This window comes from Marmota monax, unplaced genomic scaffold, assembly GCF_021218885.2.
Source record: "Marmota monax isolate L192 unplaced genomic scaffold, Marmota_monax_Labrador192_F-V1.1 WCK01_AAM20220418_F8-fsc00146, whole genome shotgun sequence".
Classification (NCBI taxonomy): Eukaryota; Metazoa; Chordata; class Mammalia; order Rodentia; family Sciuridae; genus Marmota; species Marmota monax.
Window position 1 is genome coordinate 2788988 of NW_026694096.1, and position 16513 is coordinate 2805500.

At 34.0% G+C, this 16513-nt stretch overlaps 1 protein-coding gene across 3 annotated transcripts in view; it reads right to left on the bottom strand.

Moving 5' to 3' along the window:
- Syt1 (synaptotagmin 1) overlaps positions 1–16513 on the bottom strand; it is a 507557-nt gene that overhangs the window by 197394 nt on the left and 293650 nt on the right. For all 3 annotated transcript variants that reach the window (XM_046465103.2, XM_046465102.2, XM_058585775.1), the window contains one exon: positions 779–960. In XM_046465103.2, coding sequence (XP_046321059.1) covers positions 779–944 — 166 coding nt within the window. In that variant the 5' untranslated portion in view covers positions 945–960. The remainder of the gene's footprint in view (positions 1–778; positions 961–16513) is intronic.

Sequence of the window (16513 nt, forward strand, 5' to 3'; positions counted from 1 at the left end):
TCAAATGATACAAAATTTCAGTTAGATGGGGAGAGTGAGTTCAAGAGATATATCCTACAATATGGTGACTGTAGTTAATAATATATTGTTGTCTTGAAAAGTATTGAGTGAATGCAAAGTGTTCTCTGCACAAAGATGATAAGTATGTGAATTGATGCATTTGTCAGACTTGGTCAGTTAGTCAGATTTGGTCAATCCACAATATATATACTTCAAAACATGTTGTACAAGAAGATTTTCTCTGTCAATACAAAATATAAAATTAGGAAAATTAAATGCCACTGATTGGATTTAGTGGTAAAACTTATACAGATAAATTTAATGTTCAGATTTTTGCTTTTACCTGATGATGACAAAAATTTCAGAATTGGACAAAAGATTTTTAAAATGTTGAAAAAGAATGGGAAAAAACCCAAACTTGCAATACTGAGAAAGTGAATATTAGCTATAGTTTAGGAATTGTTTTTATAATGAAATAATTTCATGAATGCAAATCCAAAATATATATAGCACAACCTATAGCACAACATTCATATTCTTGAGAGAAATAGACATAAAAGACATTAAACACAACATACCGATTTTAAAAACACACTGGATTGTCATTGATACAGTATAGTTAAAGACAATAAAGATGGAATAGTAAGATTATTCCATTATATGATTGGAATACTACCTTAAACATTCAAATATTAAGAGTTCTGCTTTCTTAACCAATGAGTAAGGTTTTAATTTTCAACCCTTTATTTTTACTCTGATAATAGTATGGGATACTCACGTGGAATTTTATGTAGCTCATTCATGAATTTCTCCTTCAGCTTAGAAAAGGCATCTTCTTTTCCCTCTCCAGGACTGGCGGGCTCAGTGGCATTACTGGGTAGAATAGTCGCAACCGTAGTGACTGGCGGGGCTGCCAGGGCCTCATGATGACTCTCGCTCACCATTTTAGTTTCAGAGAAACTGTGAGGGGAGGGAAGCAAAGAAAAAGCAATTCAAAATGGCTCACCTGACCCCACATCAAAGGTATATCCGAAATGAAAATATCACAGGTCCCACCTGCTCACCGGCTAAATAGTCTGTCATTAGCATATTACTTTATGTTGGTGCATGAAATATTTATGGGACCACAAGAGAGTGGAGAGTTCTTTCCCAGAGGGTAAGACCAGATGCAGCTAGTGAATGGCATTCTCTCCCAACAATACTACGCAAACTGTCAAATCTCTTAGTAATTTATTTATACAGCCCATGTGTAGATTTAACTTCTAACCTGTATCTTAGTGAAATGTGTATGAAACAATTGTTGACAATATGCACACTCTACCCTCTAAACACATTGTATCTTCTCAAAGGAAAAAAGAGATATTTGTATTAGAAAGGGTGATGAGTCATAGCATACTTTCAAAATGGTAGTGACTTTTTAAATGGTTATAAATAACACTATTATAACATTGAGAGTCTCAGATATCATGAACATGATGCAGAAATTAGTTCTTGATTTCACTTATTGATATTAATTTTTTTCCCAGTCTTTTAAAACATTTTTTTTACATTTACTGTAGGCAATACTCTGATCAAGAATTCACTTGTCTTGCTGGGTGATTTCTTTAGGTCACTGCAAATGTGACATGATTGGCTACATTGACTATCAAGACACTGATGATGAAACATGACTTGTCTGTGTAATTATTTTAATTTATTTAGGTTGATCATGTCATTGAATTATTTTATTAAGTTAATTTATTCAATTATTTTAAGTGCTTGTTTAATCTTCAAACTACTAAAAAAACAATCCTAAGATAGGCAATGAAAATATCTTAGTCTTGAATTCTGAAGACATCAGTTCTAGTCCTCTTCACTAGCTAAATTAATTCTGACAAGGACCTGACTTCTTAATTTATCCCCCTTCTGAAATGTGAAGAACTGAACCCTGTCCTTTCCACATTTCTTTTTTTTTAGTATTGCACATGTGAGGTGTTATATAAATGTATGAAAAGTATTCTAAAGGAGTAGAAATAAACTCATATTCTGCAAACCAAAAATATTTGGGGCTTTAAAATTTAACTGTGTGATTTTGGGCCATGCTGATGAAAAAGGAGACGTGACTTTGAGCAGAGATAGATAAATGTAAACAGGTCAGGGCAGGAATAACTTCACAGTCACAACAGGAAATGTGATGGGCAGGTAGAGACCTTTTGATTTGCAAAGAAGTGCAGGTAACAGGCAAACACATAAAGGATTTTTGTAGAATGCAAACCTTTTATGAATTAATTATGGATACTTACATATTTACTGAAAGAATAACTGAAATAGAATAATCTTAGGTGGATGGCATTATTAAAGTCTTAATTAAAATCCAGAGATTTTAGATCTCCTGGAAGAAGATCATGGCTTAGGTTAATGTATACAAAGATAATCAATTTTTTATTCCATAATTGATTAGTTCTTTTTTCTAAGCCTTTAGTTTTTTACTGTTAGCTAGTAATATATTCCTAAAGGATAGAATCAGAAGGATACAAATCCAGATCTCTTCTTTCATTTTCTTCATTTGGAAAAATGAGTATAATCAGGCCAACTACTTAAGGATTTTGAGTATAAAATGAGATAATCTATGCAAAGAGCTCAGCAGGTATTTGTCATATAAATTTGTTCCATTGATCCATTTATCCATGCATCCACCCATCCATGTCTCCATGAATCATCTTTAATAGCATTTAGCAGCCCAGAATTTCCCAAAGTGTGGAAACTTTTCATTTCTCAAAAGCTTTTCCTGATCCTGTTTAGCTTAGGAATCTGTGTCCCTGAAAAACTTAGAAGTCCCATCTGTACTCTTGGTACAACTTGGATGAAATTATTGATACTGATGAGGTCATGACTTTATATTTCATGAGTCACACTAAAATTGTAATATTCCAAATATATGTATGAAATATTAGCATGTATATATTAAAAATACATGTATGAAATATTAGTATGTATATATTAAAAAATGAACTTCTTCCTCTGCCTTGAGAATCACCAGTTGTGATTCATTTCATTTCTTATCTATACACAATTATTGAGGATCTTTGGGGAATTATGGTTTCCTATAGAATTTAAAGGAAATAATGAAGGTCAAGAAAATATAGCCAAATACAATAGTGACATCAATTTTGCATATTACTCCAACATATTATGGAATATAAGACATTTCTGCATGTATTTGGAATATTATAGAGCTATAGAAACAATAACACTTTTGCTTAGTAGAGTCAACTTTTAGAAAATGTGCTTGAAGTTAACTCATCTTTTTAAGAGAACAAAATAATTGTTTCTATGATTATCAAATACATTCTTTGTAGACATAAGTGTCCTTGGAAGGTATTGAACATAGAAGTAAAAGCAGTAAACTTTTAACTCTTGCCATCCAATTATCCCTAACATTTCTAATTTGTTGTAAATTAAGAAACGATTATAAGAAATATAGACAAGGCTCTTACCAGTGCAAACCACTGTGAAATTAAAAATGTTTTCATAAAGTATAAAAATATGGTAAGAAGTTAAGGATCAAATATATCGAAAAAGGAAAACTAATTGTTGTTCAATATTTTTATTGTTTTGTATGTTGAAATATAAGATAGATAATACTGCTCATAAATAATAAAGCTAACAATAGTTATGTGGTTCTTAAAAATTCATATTATGGAAATAAGGTGTTTATCAAGAAGCATCATTTTATGAATAGAAAAACTAGTTTTGACTATGGTGGCAATTTTATTTTCTTTTATATATGTTAGTGCATGTAGGATTGCCTGATTATTCAGAAAAAATATTTTATTCAAGTTTCGATAAAATTAAACTAATAGTCATTGAGTACTTGTAGAGCAACTTGGAAATATTAAAGCATAGTCCTTATACTACCCCCATGAAAGAATTAATTATCACCCATTTCATAGGTGAGGAAACTAAGGCATAGGGAGGTTATGCATGTGGTTGGAAGTTGTATAGTAGTAAGTACTGGAATTGGGATTTGCAGTATTAAGGGAATTGTACTCAATAAGATAAATATCTAATAATATCAAGTTTTGTTGAAGGAGCTTTTAAATACAACTCATAATAAGAACTACATTTTATAATGTGATCTAGTAAACACTCTCTGCCTGCATGTTATATACTGAACAATACATTAAAAATTTAATGTAAACAAATTCACTATTGCAAAATACCCTGACACATTCAATTTTACTTTATTTTTTACTAAAAATTTTAGTTGTACCTCCAAATGGTGTTCCTTAGTTTCATAATTCACTAATGGTTTCAAACATACAATTTGAAAAATCATGACAGAATGAACATTTTTAAGCTACAATAGCACTGATGGGGCTAATAACTAAAGATGTCATTAGGTACCTACTAGATGTCAAAATACTGTCATTAATATTTAAGTATAGTAACTTCAATTACCATATTGCCCTGAAAAGTGACTTATTCCTTTTTTAAAAAAATAGTTTTAAAATTGTAAATGGACATTGTATTTTATTTATGTATATGTAGTACTGAGAATCAAACCTAGCACTTGCTAGGCAAGTGCTCTACCACTGAGCCACTTATTCTTAATTTATGAAAAAGACTGATACGTGACTTTCCAGACAAATGATCTGTCCTTCACAGATTTTTGACAGATCCCAGGTTCTTTCAGTTGGTCTACTCTAATAATACCACTTAAGTATTATCAAACAATTAAATTGGTACTAAAGAAGTATTTATAATTTTCATTTTAATCAATTTACCAGTAAATAGAAAATATACTTCACCTTACTAATAGGAAACAGATAACATAATTTTAGAGGTATAGATGTTTGGTTTGTTAAAGTGGAATTTAGCATTCTCAAACATGCCAAAAAAAAAAAAACCAAAAAAACCCCACTGTTGGATGAAAACATACATTCTCTTCTAAAAGTAAATTCAGCAGAAAGCATGTGATTAAGCAATTTCCAAAGAAATACAAATTCCCCTCCCTCTTTTTATAAAAACAAAAAGCAAAAATTAGTAAAAGTGTTTAATTTCACAAAATTATCAAAAAACTAAAGATTAAAATAACTAATATCTTTATTTAAAATTTTGCCTAATGAAAGATCAAAAGTGAAGGTGAGAGTACAAGGAACTGGATAACTGAGGAGGAGGAGAAATTAGTAAAAACTCCAAAGACAGTAAAGTAAAAGATCAAAATCTTTAACAGTGCTCATTCTTATTGTAGGAATTCTTGATAAAGAGTTAATCTTGGATGTACAAATTATTCAGTATAGAGATATTTATAGTAAAATTATAATATTAGAAGTACCAGAAATTACCTAACAGAGAGATTTCTTAATTATGGTAATCTAGAAAATGATGCTATTAAAATTACTCTAAAGATTAATATCTACAATCTGAAAACACATGGGAGTTAAATGAAAAGTGCAAATTATGAGACTTTATAGAATATTTCATTTTTCTAAACAACAACAAAAAATCTTTTGTAGAAAAGATGCTGGAAAGATACATTTAAAAATGTTAACCTTATGGTAGAATATCCACTTCCCTCATGTTACATTTTCCATATATTATAAACCTGAATAATTTTAAATTACAAAAAGCCAAAAAACAAACAAACAAACAAACTCCTGTCTTTAGCATTCATTGTTCTGATCTTGAGAAAACTGGATCTTGCAGAATGGGTTTAATTTACCAATGCCAGATTTAAAAAAAATACTTTAAAATGTAATCAAGAAGCTAAATTTCAAGTATGAACAATGCAGCTACATATTTAACAAGTATTGTATACAAAACGGTCAGTGATTAGAATACAATGTACAAAAAATGTTAAGGCATCATAAAGGTTAATACTTTTGTGGTATAAAATGAGGAAAATCAAGATTTTTGTTGCCATGACAACTCCCCACTGTCCCCTCATATTTATTCTTCCTACTAGGACTTTAATTATGTCTATCTCTAGATCTACAAATTGATATAGATTTCTCAGATTGTATAGTGAGATAGACTACTCTAATGTATAAACATAATGATTTCTAGAAAAAGCACTGTTTCTACCTCTATTTAAGTATTGTATTTTATAATAATAGCATGCAAAATTAAAGAGCAATCAGGAGAAGGTCAAAGAAATATTGAAAAAAATATTCTTACTCAAACAAAAGAATTCTATGCACAAAAGCTCCAAACTGAAAGTAACTCTTGGAGTAGCTATTAAAAACAGTCTGGGAAATTTTGTGGAATGTGTTCAATTGTATTTTAAGGTAGAGGGCAGGATGTAGTGATTTTCTTTCATCAGCTTGTCATAGTGGTCGATGGAAACTGTAAGTGGATGCCACATGCATCCTTGCTGTCCCCGTATCCCAAACCCCTCACTTTCAGGAATGAGGGCCTCAGTTTTTGCCCTCAGTTTCAGGGAGAGCAGCCTGCTGACAGTTCCGGGCCCAGAAGTTTCTCCAAAAGAACTGCCCTTGACCAAAAGGAGCTGCCCTGCCTCAAGTTCAACTCCCTTCCCCAAAGATAACACTCATGCAATGAGGGGTGGGTGATGGTATGAAGGCTCAGCTCCTTGCCCCAGTCTAGGTCATCTCTGAACTAAACACTGTAGGGTTAGCTGAAACTCCTTCTTAACCCTATTTCAGTTCAATAAGCATCTCCCTTTACCTAAACCTGCCTCTTTCAGTCTCTCACATGGAAAACATTCCCTAGTAAACTACCTCAGACTGCAAGTAGGTTCCCAGGGAATCTGACCTATATCACCCAACTGAAAGAATTTTGGAGGGAAAAAAATATATATGAAGCACTGTGAACACATTCGTTTAAATTCCATCTATGCCCAGGGATCCTTAGGCCATAAGTGAAGTCTAGCAGCACATCAGAATGTTCCACAAGTCTGCAGACGTTGGAATGTCAGGCTTTAGATGTATCCTCTCAGTTCAAACAGATAAAATCTCTTAAGGGAAGCAAGAGATTATATAGCTCCATTATGGTGGAGTAGGACTGACTTCCAGAGGTAGGTCCCATGAAAAGGCTGGAGACAAAAGCCTGTTTTTCAGACCTTGGAGCAACTGAAAGCATGGCAGGTAGCCTAGCTTAAAAATACACAGGCACCTGAGTTCTTTTCTTTTTTTCCAAAAGAGGTCCAGGTAGCTCCAGATTTTACCCATTTATCAAGTCATGGTAGTCTTCTCAGAGTTCAGGAAGGATTTCACTTAAGAGTAAGTTTTCTAGGGAGTAAAGTGCTTTTGGAAATGCAATGTTAAGTGAGTCCTCTTAGCATTACTTTGAGAACAGAATCCTATGTTCTTCCCCATCCCCACAAATCTCATACTACAGACATTGAAGAGCTGTATAGATTGTTATGCCGAAGGTGTCTTTGGAAGAACACGGGAAAGGAAATACTCTGTGCTCAGCAGCCGCATTTCCTAAGAATCCCCTTTAAACATCAGACTCTTTTCAAGTTCCCAGTTATGGAAGGTTCTAGATATCCTCTTTCTCCCCTCTTCCCACCTGTCTCTCTGTAGCCTCTCACAATCATATGGGTTTTCCACCTCTCTCTCATCAAAATCCTTCAGTTTCTGTTTTTTCTTAGGAACTCTCAAAGTCTTCCAATATCCCTCCCTCCCTTCCTTCTTCTATCCTTCTTTCTTTTCTCCTCCCCACTCCCTTCCTGTTTTTCTTAGGGGGAGAACAATCATCACATTTGGTTAGGTCTCATGTATCCTGTACTAGGCACTTGACTTATATCATGCATGTTTACTTATGTGCTTTGTGTCTACTTTGTGCTTTGTGTGGAGTCAGAGAAAAGAAGAGCAGGCTCCAGTTTACACCTGAGGAGAGCCCATGAGCTTCTATTGCTGCCTCTTCTTCCCATTATGGGAACTCAGACATGTTCCACAGCGGCATCTCCTGACACCCACAGTGGAAAACTCACAGTTACCTTATCAACACAGTTTGACAAGTGGCAACAGGAACGATTTCCAAGAAGCATGTGGAAAAGCGTGAATAAGACCTGGAATTAGGACATTTGGGTCCAAATGGGATGAGCAGAGAGAGATGCAGATGTGAGATACTCAAAATGGCCAATGCTGTAAAAGGCATTTTGTTTGTATTAAAAACCAGGGTCAAACTTTTTTGTGACTAGCTCCTCCTGTTACTAGAGGATGGAAAACTCTGACTTAACAGTTTCCCAATTTCCTATTTTTAGTTTAAATTCTTTCCTCTTTTTTCTTATGTAGAGCTATTTAGTTTTCTAGATTCTCCAGAGTTCATTCCCTCCCATACCTGTCCCCTCAAGTCACGCAAAAGTACTTTCTCAAAATCCATCTTCTTTAAAGGCGGAAGGAGACTGGTTATACTAAGAATTTAGTTATTTTCATCCATCCTAATTTTCATTGTTTAAAAAACATAATGAAGTTCTACCTACATCAACATACCTCATTACCTGCAGGTTTATTTCTGAGCTTCCCAAACTTGTTCACAGGCTCTATATTTATTTATTTTTTTAACTTTGCATTCTCTGAGTGGAGACAGACCTTGTAAGTGGTGAGTGAGAGATGTACTTCAGGTATAAATCCCAGTGGTTGCTCACGCATAGTTAAACTTGTGCTTTCCAATCTATAAAGATGGGAATGAGTCTATGTGTAGATGGCATGTGGCTATAGTCACGGGGATTTCAGTACTTGATTTAAGGGTAGTTCACTTGGGCCCACTGGACTAGGGCCAAAGACACTGTATGGTAGGAAAAGGTAGCTAGGTCAGTAAAATCTTACTTTTGGAATTTAAGTTGTGAAATTCTCTGAAGAAACTGTGCAGAAATGGTAATATCCAGAAGTGGTAAATTCTGTTACTAAGTCTTTGCTTTGCATTTCTAACTGATGTACATGGATGACTAATGGAACTAACAATATTGAGTGGTGTGGAGATCCTATCACTGTAGACTTGGAAAAATACCATTGGTGACTAATAGCTGAGTGATTGATCTAACATTAGACAGAATATATTCTTTCACAATATATTTTTTCACATCTCTGAAATGGGGATTTTTTTTTTCTTATAATCTGCTGCATCTTACTATGGCTGTCTGCCAGATGAAGCTGCCATTTGCTGTGCATGTTCATTGTGGTTGTTATTTTCATTGATGTCCTAGGCAACAAATAATTGAAGGGCAACCCAGGGAAGGGATCTGAATCCTGCTAGTTGTATGAATCCTTTTTCTGACAGCATGTACCATCAAAACCAGAATAAAGAGAGTAAAACAGTCTGGAAGAGTTTTAGAGGCAATAGTAGAGCAATATTTACAGAAATCCTTTACCCCAGCACCCTTAATGACACAGGAGATAATGGTGTGTGAAAAAAGATGGGCATTGTCAACTTTGAGTTGAGGACAGATTTAGAAATTTTAGGAACTCATCAAACAATCCATTTTGCTTTAATTTTCCTCTTTTGTGTGCACAAGGGTGGCACAAAATAAAATTGGTGTGGATAAATCTGAATGATCTTTCAATAAGAACAAAATAAAAATGCAAGTGATATGAGACAATTTTGACATTCTAATTTGCAACATTTTTTCTTAGTGGTATATAAAATAATACTGAATTTTGTAATGAATTGTTTCTTAGAGTGTAACCATGAAATACGAAATACGTATTTCACAAAGAATGAAAATAAGATTCATGCTTGTTTACAAATGATGTATTATTTCAAACAAACCTTGTTTGTAATTCCCCAAAGATCAAGAACGATTATATTTAGCAATTATCATCAACATTAATTTCAGAACTGGCTAAAGCAAGAATGAATTCATCAGCCAAGTGAAAACTATTCATTGCTACATTATTTTCCCTCTCAGACCATTATTAAAGAGGATAAAAGATGGAAAGAAACAAAACACATCCTAGACAAAACTCATGCTCTGAATTAATGACACAGAATATAAGAGATCTTATATAACTCTGAAAATTTCCTACTATTAATGCAATGTTGAAATTTAAGAAACCATATTTGTTCTTAAAATGCCAGTCAATAATGGAGAACCTTTGAAGTCTTTAAAGGCCTCCCAAGGTTTTATTAAGAATGGTAGCAGGGTCATGATGAAGAAAGAATATCAGAATAGCCTTTTTGAAAGCAGTAGAAAGACTTCAAGTATATTCTGTTGTATCTTAAAATGGTATAGGAAGAGTCAAAATACTTCTTTCTTCATTTTTACTTTCTCTGGTAGGAAACATAGACATGAAATCTAGAGATGGAATCAAAATCTTTCCTTAACCAATTGGATATAATATTCAGAAACTATGCTCATTTGTCCGTAATAGTAGTTGAAGTTACTTCTCTTTGACTTTTGTATACTAAGATGAAAAGACACTTTTGGCAATTACTGAAGAAATATAGTTGAGTCAGACCAAGATAACTGGCTCTCAAAATGTGTTCAATAGAAGCTACAGATAAATAATTTGGAATTTCCATTCTCCAATGCTTTTCTGAAACTCAGCTCTGAGCTCTTGCTGTTTCTGAGCTGCAGGCACTTGAACAAAAATCTAAGCTTGCAAATCAAGCCCTCTTTTTATCAAACTGTGTTCATACTGTCATTGTTTTGTCACACAGTGAAGCAAAGCTTTAAAATCGTCTATATACAGTTCAGATTGTGGTAAATATGATGACGGGAAATGCTGCAGTCTTTCTGAAAAAAATAGTATATTAATAAATAAAGATATCTAACACTTATTAAGCCCTAACAGCCAGACATTGTTATAAGTATTTTAAATATATAAGCTCATTTAATACTCACAAAATAAATCCCACAAGTCAGGCAATATTATTATCTCTCTATTATAGATGAAAACATTTGTAAAGGTAAGTAGTAGAGCCAGTAAGTAGTAGAGCCTCGATTTGAATTGAAACAGGGGAGTTCCAGAGCACATGCAATTCTGTCTCACAAATAACTGAGTAGATAAAGTTTGATTGAATGAATAAATTGTGTGCCTACACCATGCCCAACATGACACCAGTTTCTCTGAATCATTCAAGTAGTTCACTCAGCATCTGAATGCATAGGGATACAGCCATGAACACTGAACGGTTAAAATCCAATGTGATACATGCTGCCGTAGAAATGATTATAAGAGACTGCACTGATAGCATGCCTCATAGAACACCACTGAATGCAGAACACAGAAAACCTGAGTATGGAAGCCGTGAAGATCGAGTTTATGTGCTAAAAATATCAGATATGAAGTATAAAAAGTGAGTGATTTTTTTTTACTCCTTCTCAAATTTTGCCTTCTATGGCATGCCAGTGAATTAACTTGTGAACATGAGACATGAATAAATGGTACCCATAATTTATAAAATAAAAATGAACAAAATTGGATATCAGTTGCTTACCTAACAGCTATTTATTGTTTATAATTTAAGAAAAACCTATGTTTTTCAGACAACTACTGCTGTAGGGATATCACCTCATCCCCATCTCATGGGTAAATCTTATTAGTCTATGTATCAATCATGGTAATCTGATTCTTCTTGCCAACGGCTGGTTTAGGCAAGGACATATGATCCTATTTGGGCAGGTTGTGATATAAGAGGAAGTCTGTTGGGTAATTTGTGGGAACATTTTTCTAACTTTAAAAAAGTTACACAGAGGTATCAATGCTTCTTCTGCTAGATGATTTTGTTTGCATGTAGTACCTGGAACAATTTGTAGCCATGTTATGATCATGAGAGAAGGCTGCTGCTTTATGGATGGTAGAATTGGCAGCTGGAAGTAACCATAACTGCCATGATGGTATTGAGAGGCTGACCTGAAGAACCCTATGACCACCTTACCATGAACTTGTAATGGGAGATAATACATTTTCCTTACGGTTTAACCCATTTTGTATGGCATTTGCTATTGACTGTAGTGCAAAGAAAGCAAATATAAATATAGTCTGATTTCCACAATTATAAAAACAAAATTAATTTTAATCTACAGGTTTAGTTTTTACTATGCTTTGCTAATGTGGCTTCTTTCTAATGCCCTTTACCTGTGTATGCCTCTGACCACCAGTTTTTGATTCTCCATAGATCTAAGAGCTATTCACTGTTTTCTCCCATTCAGAATAGAGCTGTATCTTCCCTACATCCTGTAAATCATGGTGATGCCTAGTGCTAGATAAATAGGAAGTGATTTGTTTTGAAATATTAGGAAACTAGTTTTGTTATTGGTCCCCTCTAATTTTCCCATAACTTATTTATCGACCCTTCGATGTGATAACATGAAAACTAAAAAGTGATCTGTAGAGGTTTAGGTGAAATTCCGCTCCTGAACATGGTATTCCAAATTAATGTCCTACCTTTTAATGTGTCCATCATAAATCAAAGTGTGGAGGAAGGGGACAACCACACTTTTATCCACCAGAAGTACTTTAGAAGTAGATCAGGGAAGTGAGGAAATTAGGGAGAATATTTGGAAGGCAAGAACCCAATGGTGACTGTTATGTGGCATTGTCTTTGTTTCTTAGTGAGTTCCTTTTCTTTTGCTTTTTCCCTTTCTCTTTCTCTTTCTTTGCTTTTTTTTTTCTTAATAAGAAGCAAGTCACATTTGAATAAATTTAGGGACACATGTATAAAGAATTTTTATGTCTCTTCTTTTCCTCTTTACATACTGAAACTACATCCCTTCAGGAAGGTAGATTTCAGAATAAATTTCTCATATAATAGTATCTAGTCACCATCTCCCATTGAAGTATCATTGTGAAAAATACAATTCTGATCAAAGACTATCTATGATTTTTCAATTTTACTTTCATTTGTTTAGTGGTTGGACTTAATTTTCATAGAAGTTGCTCTATAATCAGACCAATGAATATACCACAGTTTGCATCCTAGATCTTCAGGAAAGAATTTAGAAAAAATATAGTTTTCAGTTTGAAGAAATCTCTGTAAATACTCTCTCATTTGCATCATAAATAGGCATGCTGGCTTACTGACAAGAGCAATATATGGAACTAAATTGCCTTTTCATTTTATATTTAGTAATTATAGGTGCTGTAATTTCATTGGTAGGAAGTTATTCTATAGGTAGTTTGTTTCTCTCTTTAGGCAATTTTCCCATACTTATTTATCAACAATTTGATGTTGTAACATTAACACTAAAAAATGATCTGTAGCCCTTGTACTGAATGTGACAAACATCCTCTTTGAAAATTAAATTAGACAACTCTTATTCTCAAAATGCCATATTATTTCAATTTTAAATATTCTTGCAGAGAAATCATCTCTGCCTTACCATAAAGCAAAAGATACAGGGGAGATCTGTACATTTTCCTATTGGGTAATTCAAGATTACTGATGACTAGAAGCTAAAGGTTATTTCATCAGTCTGGTTATAAACCATGATGTATTTGTTGGCAGAAACAAGAAATTCAGTTAGATTTTTTTCTTATATGTCATTAATATGCAACTGCTTTTCTATATAATAGTACTGTAAGTAGCTGAATCACAATTAATAATCCAAATGGTTAAGGGGACATTTCTGAGTGAGGGCATACTATTACAAATTCACCACCAAACAGTATATTACAGATAAACTAACATTCTACTGTGACATAGTATGCTGATAGCATGAATAAAATATGAGTGTTGACTTTAATCAACCAAAATTCACACTGTATTATAGAAGGTGAAATACAGAATAAAATAGGAGATATGATTAATAAGTCTACTTGTTTATCGGAGATTTTGTTCATTGAAACCACTCAGGTGCTTTTGTAATCACACACAAAATCAAGGAGGAGGAAAAAATCCCAAAAGATTCTATCAAAATTTTGTGCCTTAGAAAACAAAGGAAAGGCTGGGGATGTGGCTCAAATGGTAATATGCTGGGTTCGATCCTCAGCACCACATAAAAATAATACAAAGATGTTGTGTCCACCGAAAACTGAAAAATAAATATTAAAAAATTCTCTTCTCTCTCTCTCTTAAAAAAAAACAAAAAACAAAAAAACAAAACTAGCCACCAGTAGAATGTTAGCAAAACACCACTAAAAAACTGAAGTAGAATTATAAAATCAGACTAAAATTTATGAGAAAGGTTTTAAAAGGCTCCTTAAAAATCAGATAATTTTTGATACTAAAAATAGAAAGAATATACAAGATACAGCTCTATTAGAAACTTTAAAAAACTACAAAGGTGAGGATAACAATGACCTAAAGGAAGAATAATTAATAATGAAATGTAGGAATTAGGGTATTTGAAAAATGTGATAGAACTTATCAAAGGAAGAGTGGCCTTTCACAAGGTAAGCTGTACAGTGAAGGGAGTCCCCGACCAGACACATTCGTGTGACAGGAAAGGCCAGTTAGATAGGGAACTTGTATTTTTCTGGCCAGAAAATAAGTGCATATCTCTTGTATTCTGAACCAGTATGTCCTCATTTACTGAAAAGCACACATTTCATAAATTCATTATGGAATTAAATAAGATAATAAACAAACACAAAATAAGCACTTAAGTTTAGTAAAAATTGTGGTAAGGTAATATCAATAATAATGTCTTCTTCCTATAGCAAACATATCCCTATTACAGAGCAATGAACTCCTCCTGCTCTGATTTCATGAAGGTTAACACGGTGTTATTTGTCAGGCAGATTTCTCCACTGGAGAGAATGTGCAGGTGTGAAAATGCCCTGTCCAATCCCTAAATAATTCTTGGCATTCTGCTTTATACATTAGCCCCCTGTGAATTGGTTAGTGTGAGTCATATCAAAAGGCTTTCAAAATAATTTTCTGAGCCTCTCACTTTGAAGACCAGATCCTGGAATATGGCCAGATTTTTTCTGTTTACCTTTCGACTTCACTATCTTTTGGTCCCATAGCAATGACAATTGATCTTCAAATGAGATGAAAATAGTTTGGTCAGTTTCTTGATGGAGGCTGTTTATCTTTCTTTGTGGAATGGGATCTCAATATATTTTCAGATTTATTGATTTTTAAATATAATGGCAACTACTGCCAGAGGAATCTTTCAGGATTCTGTGTGAAACTGGCTAGAAGCTCTAATGCCCATTGACGCTGGCAAGGCTTTGCAGGACACTCAGAGGCAGTCAACCATTTACAAGCCCCAATTTCCATATGATGCATACATGGAAACCACCCTTGCCTAGCACAAGCAATTCTACAATAGCTGCCAGGAATATTAACCAGAAAAACCACAAGTCTCTTAGAGGTTCTTGGCTTCAAAGAGATGGGAGTGAACAGGTTCTGAGAGTCAGAAAGAGCCAGGAACAAATCTAAGGCTGATAACATGGATGGACCAGCTAACCCATGTGATTACTCTTTGATTCCCAAATACATTTCCTCAAGTTTTTATCTTTTCACTGTTTGTGCAGGATGTTTGCTCACCAACTGGATATTTATTCTTGTTTACAAAAGAAATACTTAATAAAGGCAAATATGACACAAGTGTTGGCAGGGAGGCTATACTACTGGATTATACAAGAGAGCCCAGTTATGTACTAGATAAGAACATGGGCTCTGAAGCTAGAAAGTGTAAGTTTGATTGATTAATATTAACCATTAATCTTTGGTTGATGAATATTATTCGTTGGCATGGATTTTTTCTCAATCATGGAAGTCTGTTCCCCCAGATGCATCTTCTGTGAATTAAAGGATTGGTGGGGAATTTGGTGCACTGGTTACAGTGTGCTAATGAGCAGGCTATCCTGGGCAGGAAGTAGTAGGTAGCCAGGGATTGCCTTGGTTTGCAAGGCAAGAATGCCTTTCTCTGGGGGTAGATCCTATTTTCTTTTTGGCAGTGGGGCTATTCCTACTCTTCTTCGTACCCTTCTGAGATTAAGAGCTTCCTAATTTGTTTCTCTTTTGGTCGTAAACTGTCCCCATCACACTCAGAGCTCTCATGGTGACTCTTAGGAGTTCTGTGTGAACTGGAGCCAGTTGTCCAGCTGTGAGGAAATTCTCCATTAATAAATTACTCCATTGTAATTACTCTCCAGGCAGAATCCTAGGCAATTTGCTTGAATATCAAGGGCCAGCTGGAAAAAATGGCTCCTCTCTTGGGAATACATTTCTCCCAAGCAGTTCTATGTTGTAGTTTTCCTAGATGTAGTATCTTTACCAACCATAATATGCTTTCTGTGTTTTAGAAACATCTCAGAATTTCTGATCCGTTAAGCTCATTTCATGTTGCCCAGAGTTTTATATTATTCACCCTCTTCATAACCTTTTCTTCTGTTTTGCAACTTTTAGAAGCAAGTGTAAATAATCACTTGTAGTTAACATATCACTGGGAAAAAAAAACCCTTCTATTTGTAATTCTAATAAATGAATTTCATGCTCTCTTAAATATGTGAAAAACACCCTCCACTTTATATTGGAAAGGAAAAAAAATCAGGACTTAAATGCATCATTATTTCATCTCTGAAATTACTACATATTATGATTTTCTGTTTATACATCTATTACATCTACCAGCATCTGGGCAACCTGAGTTGTGATAGGGTCTTACACA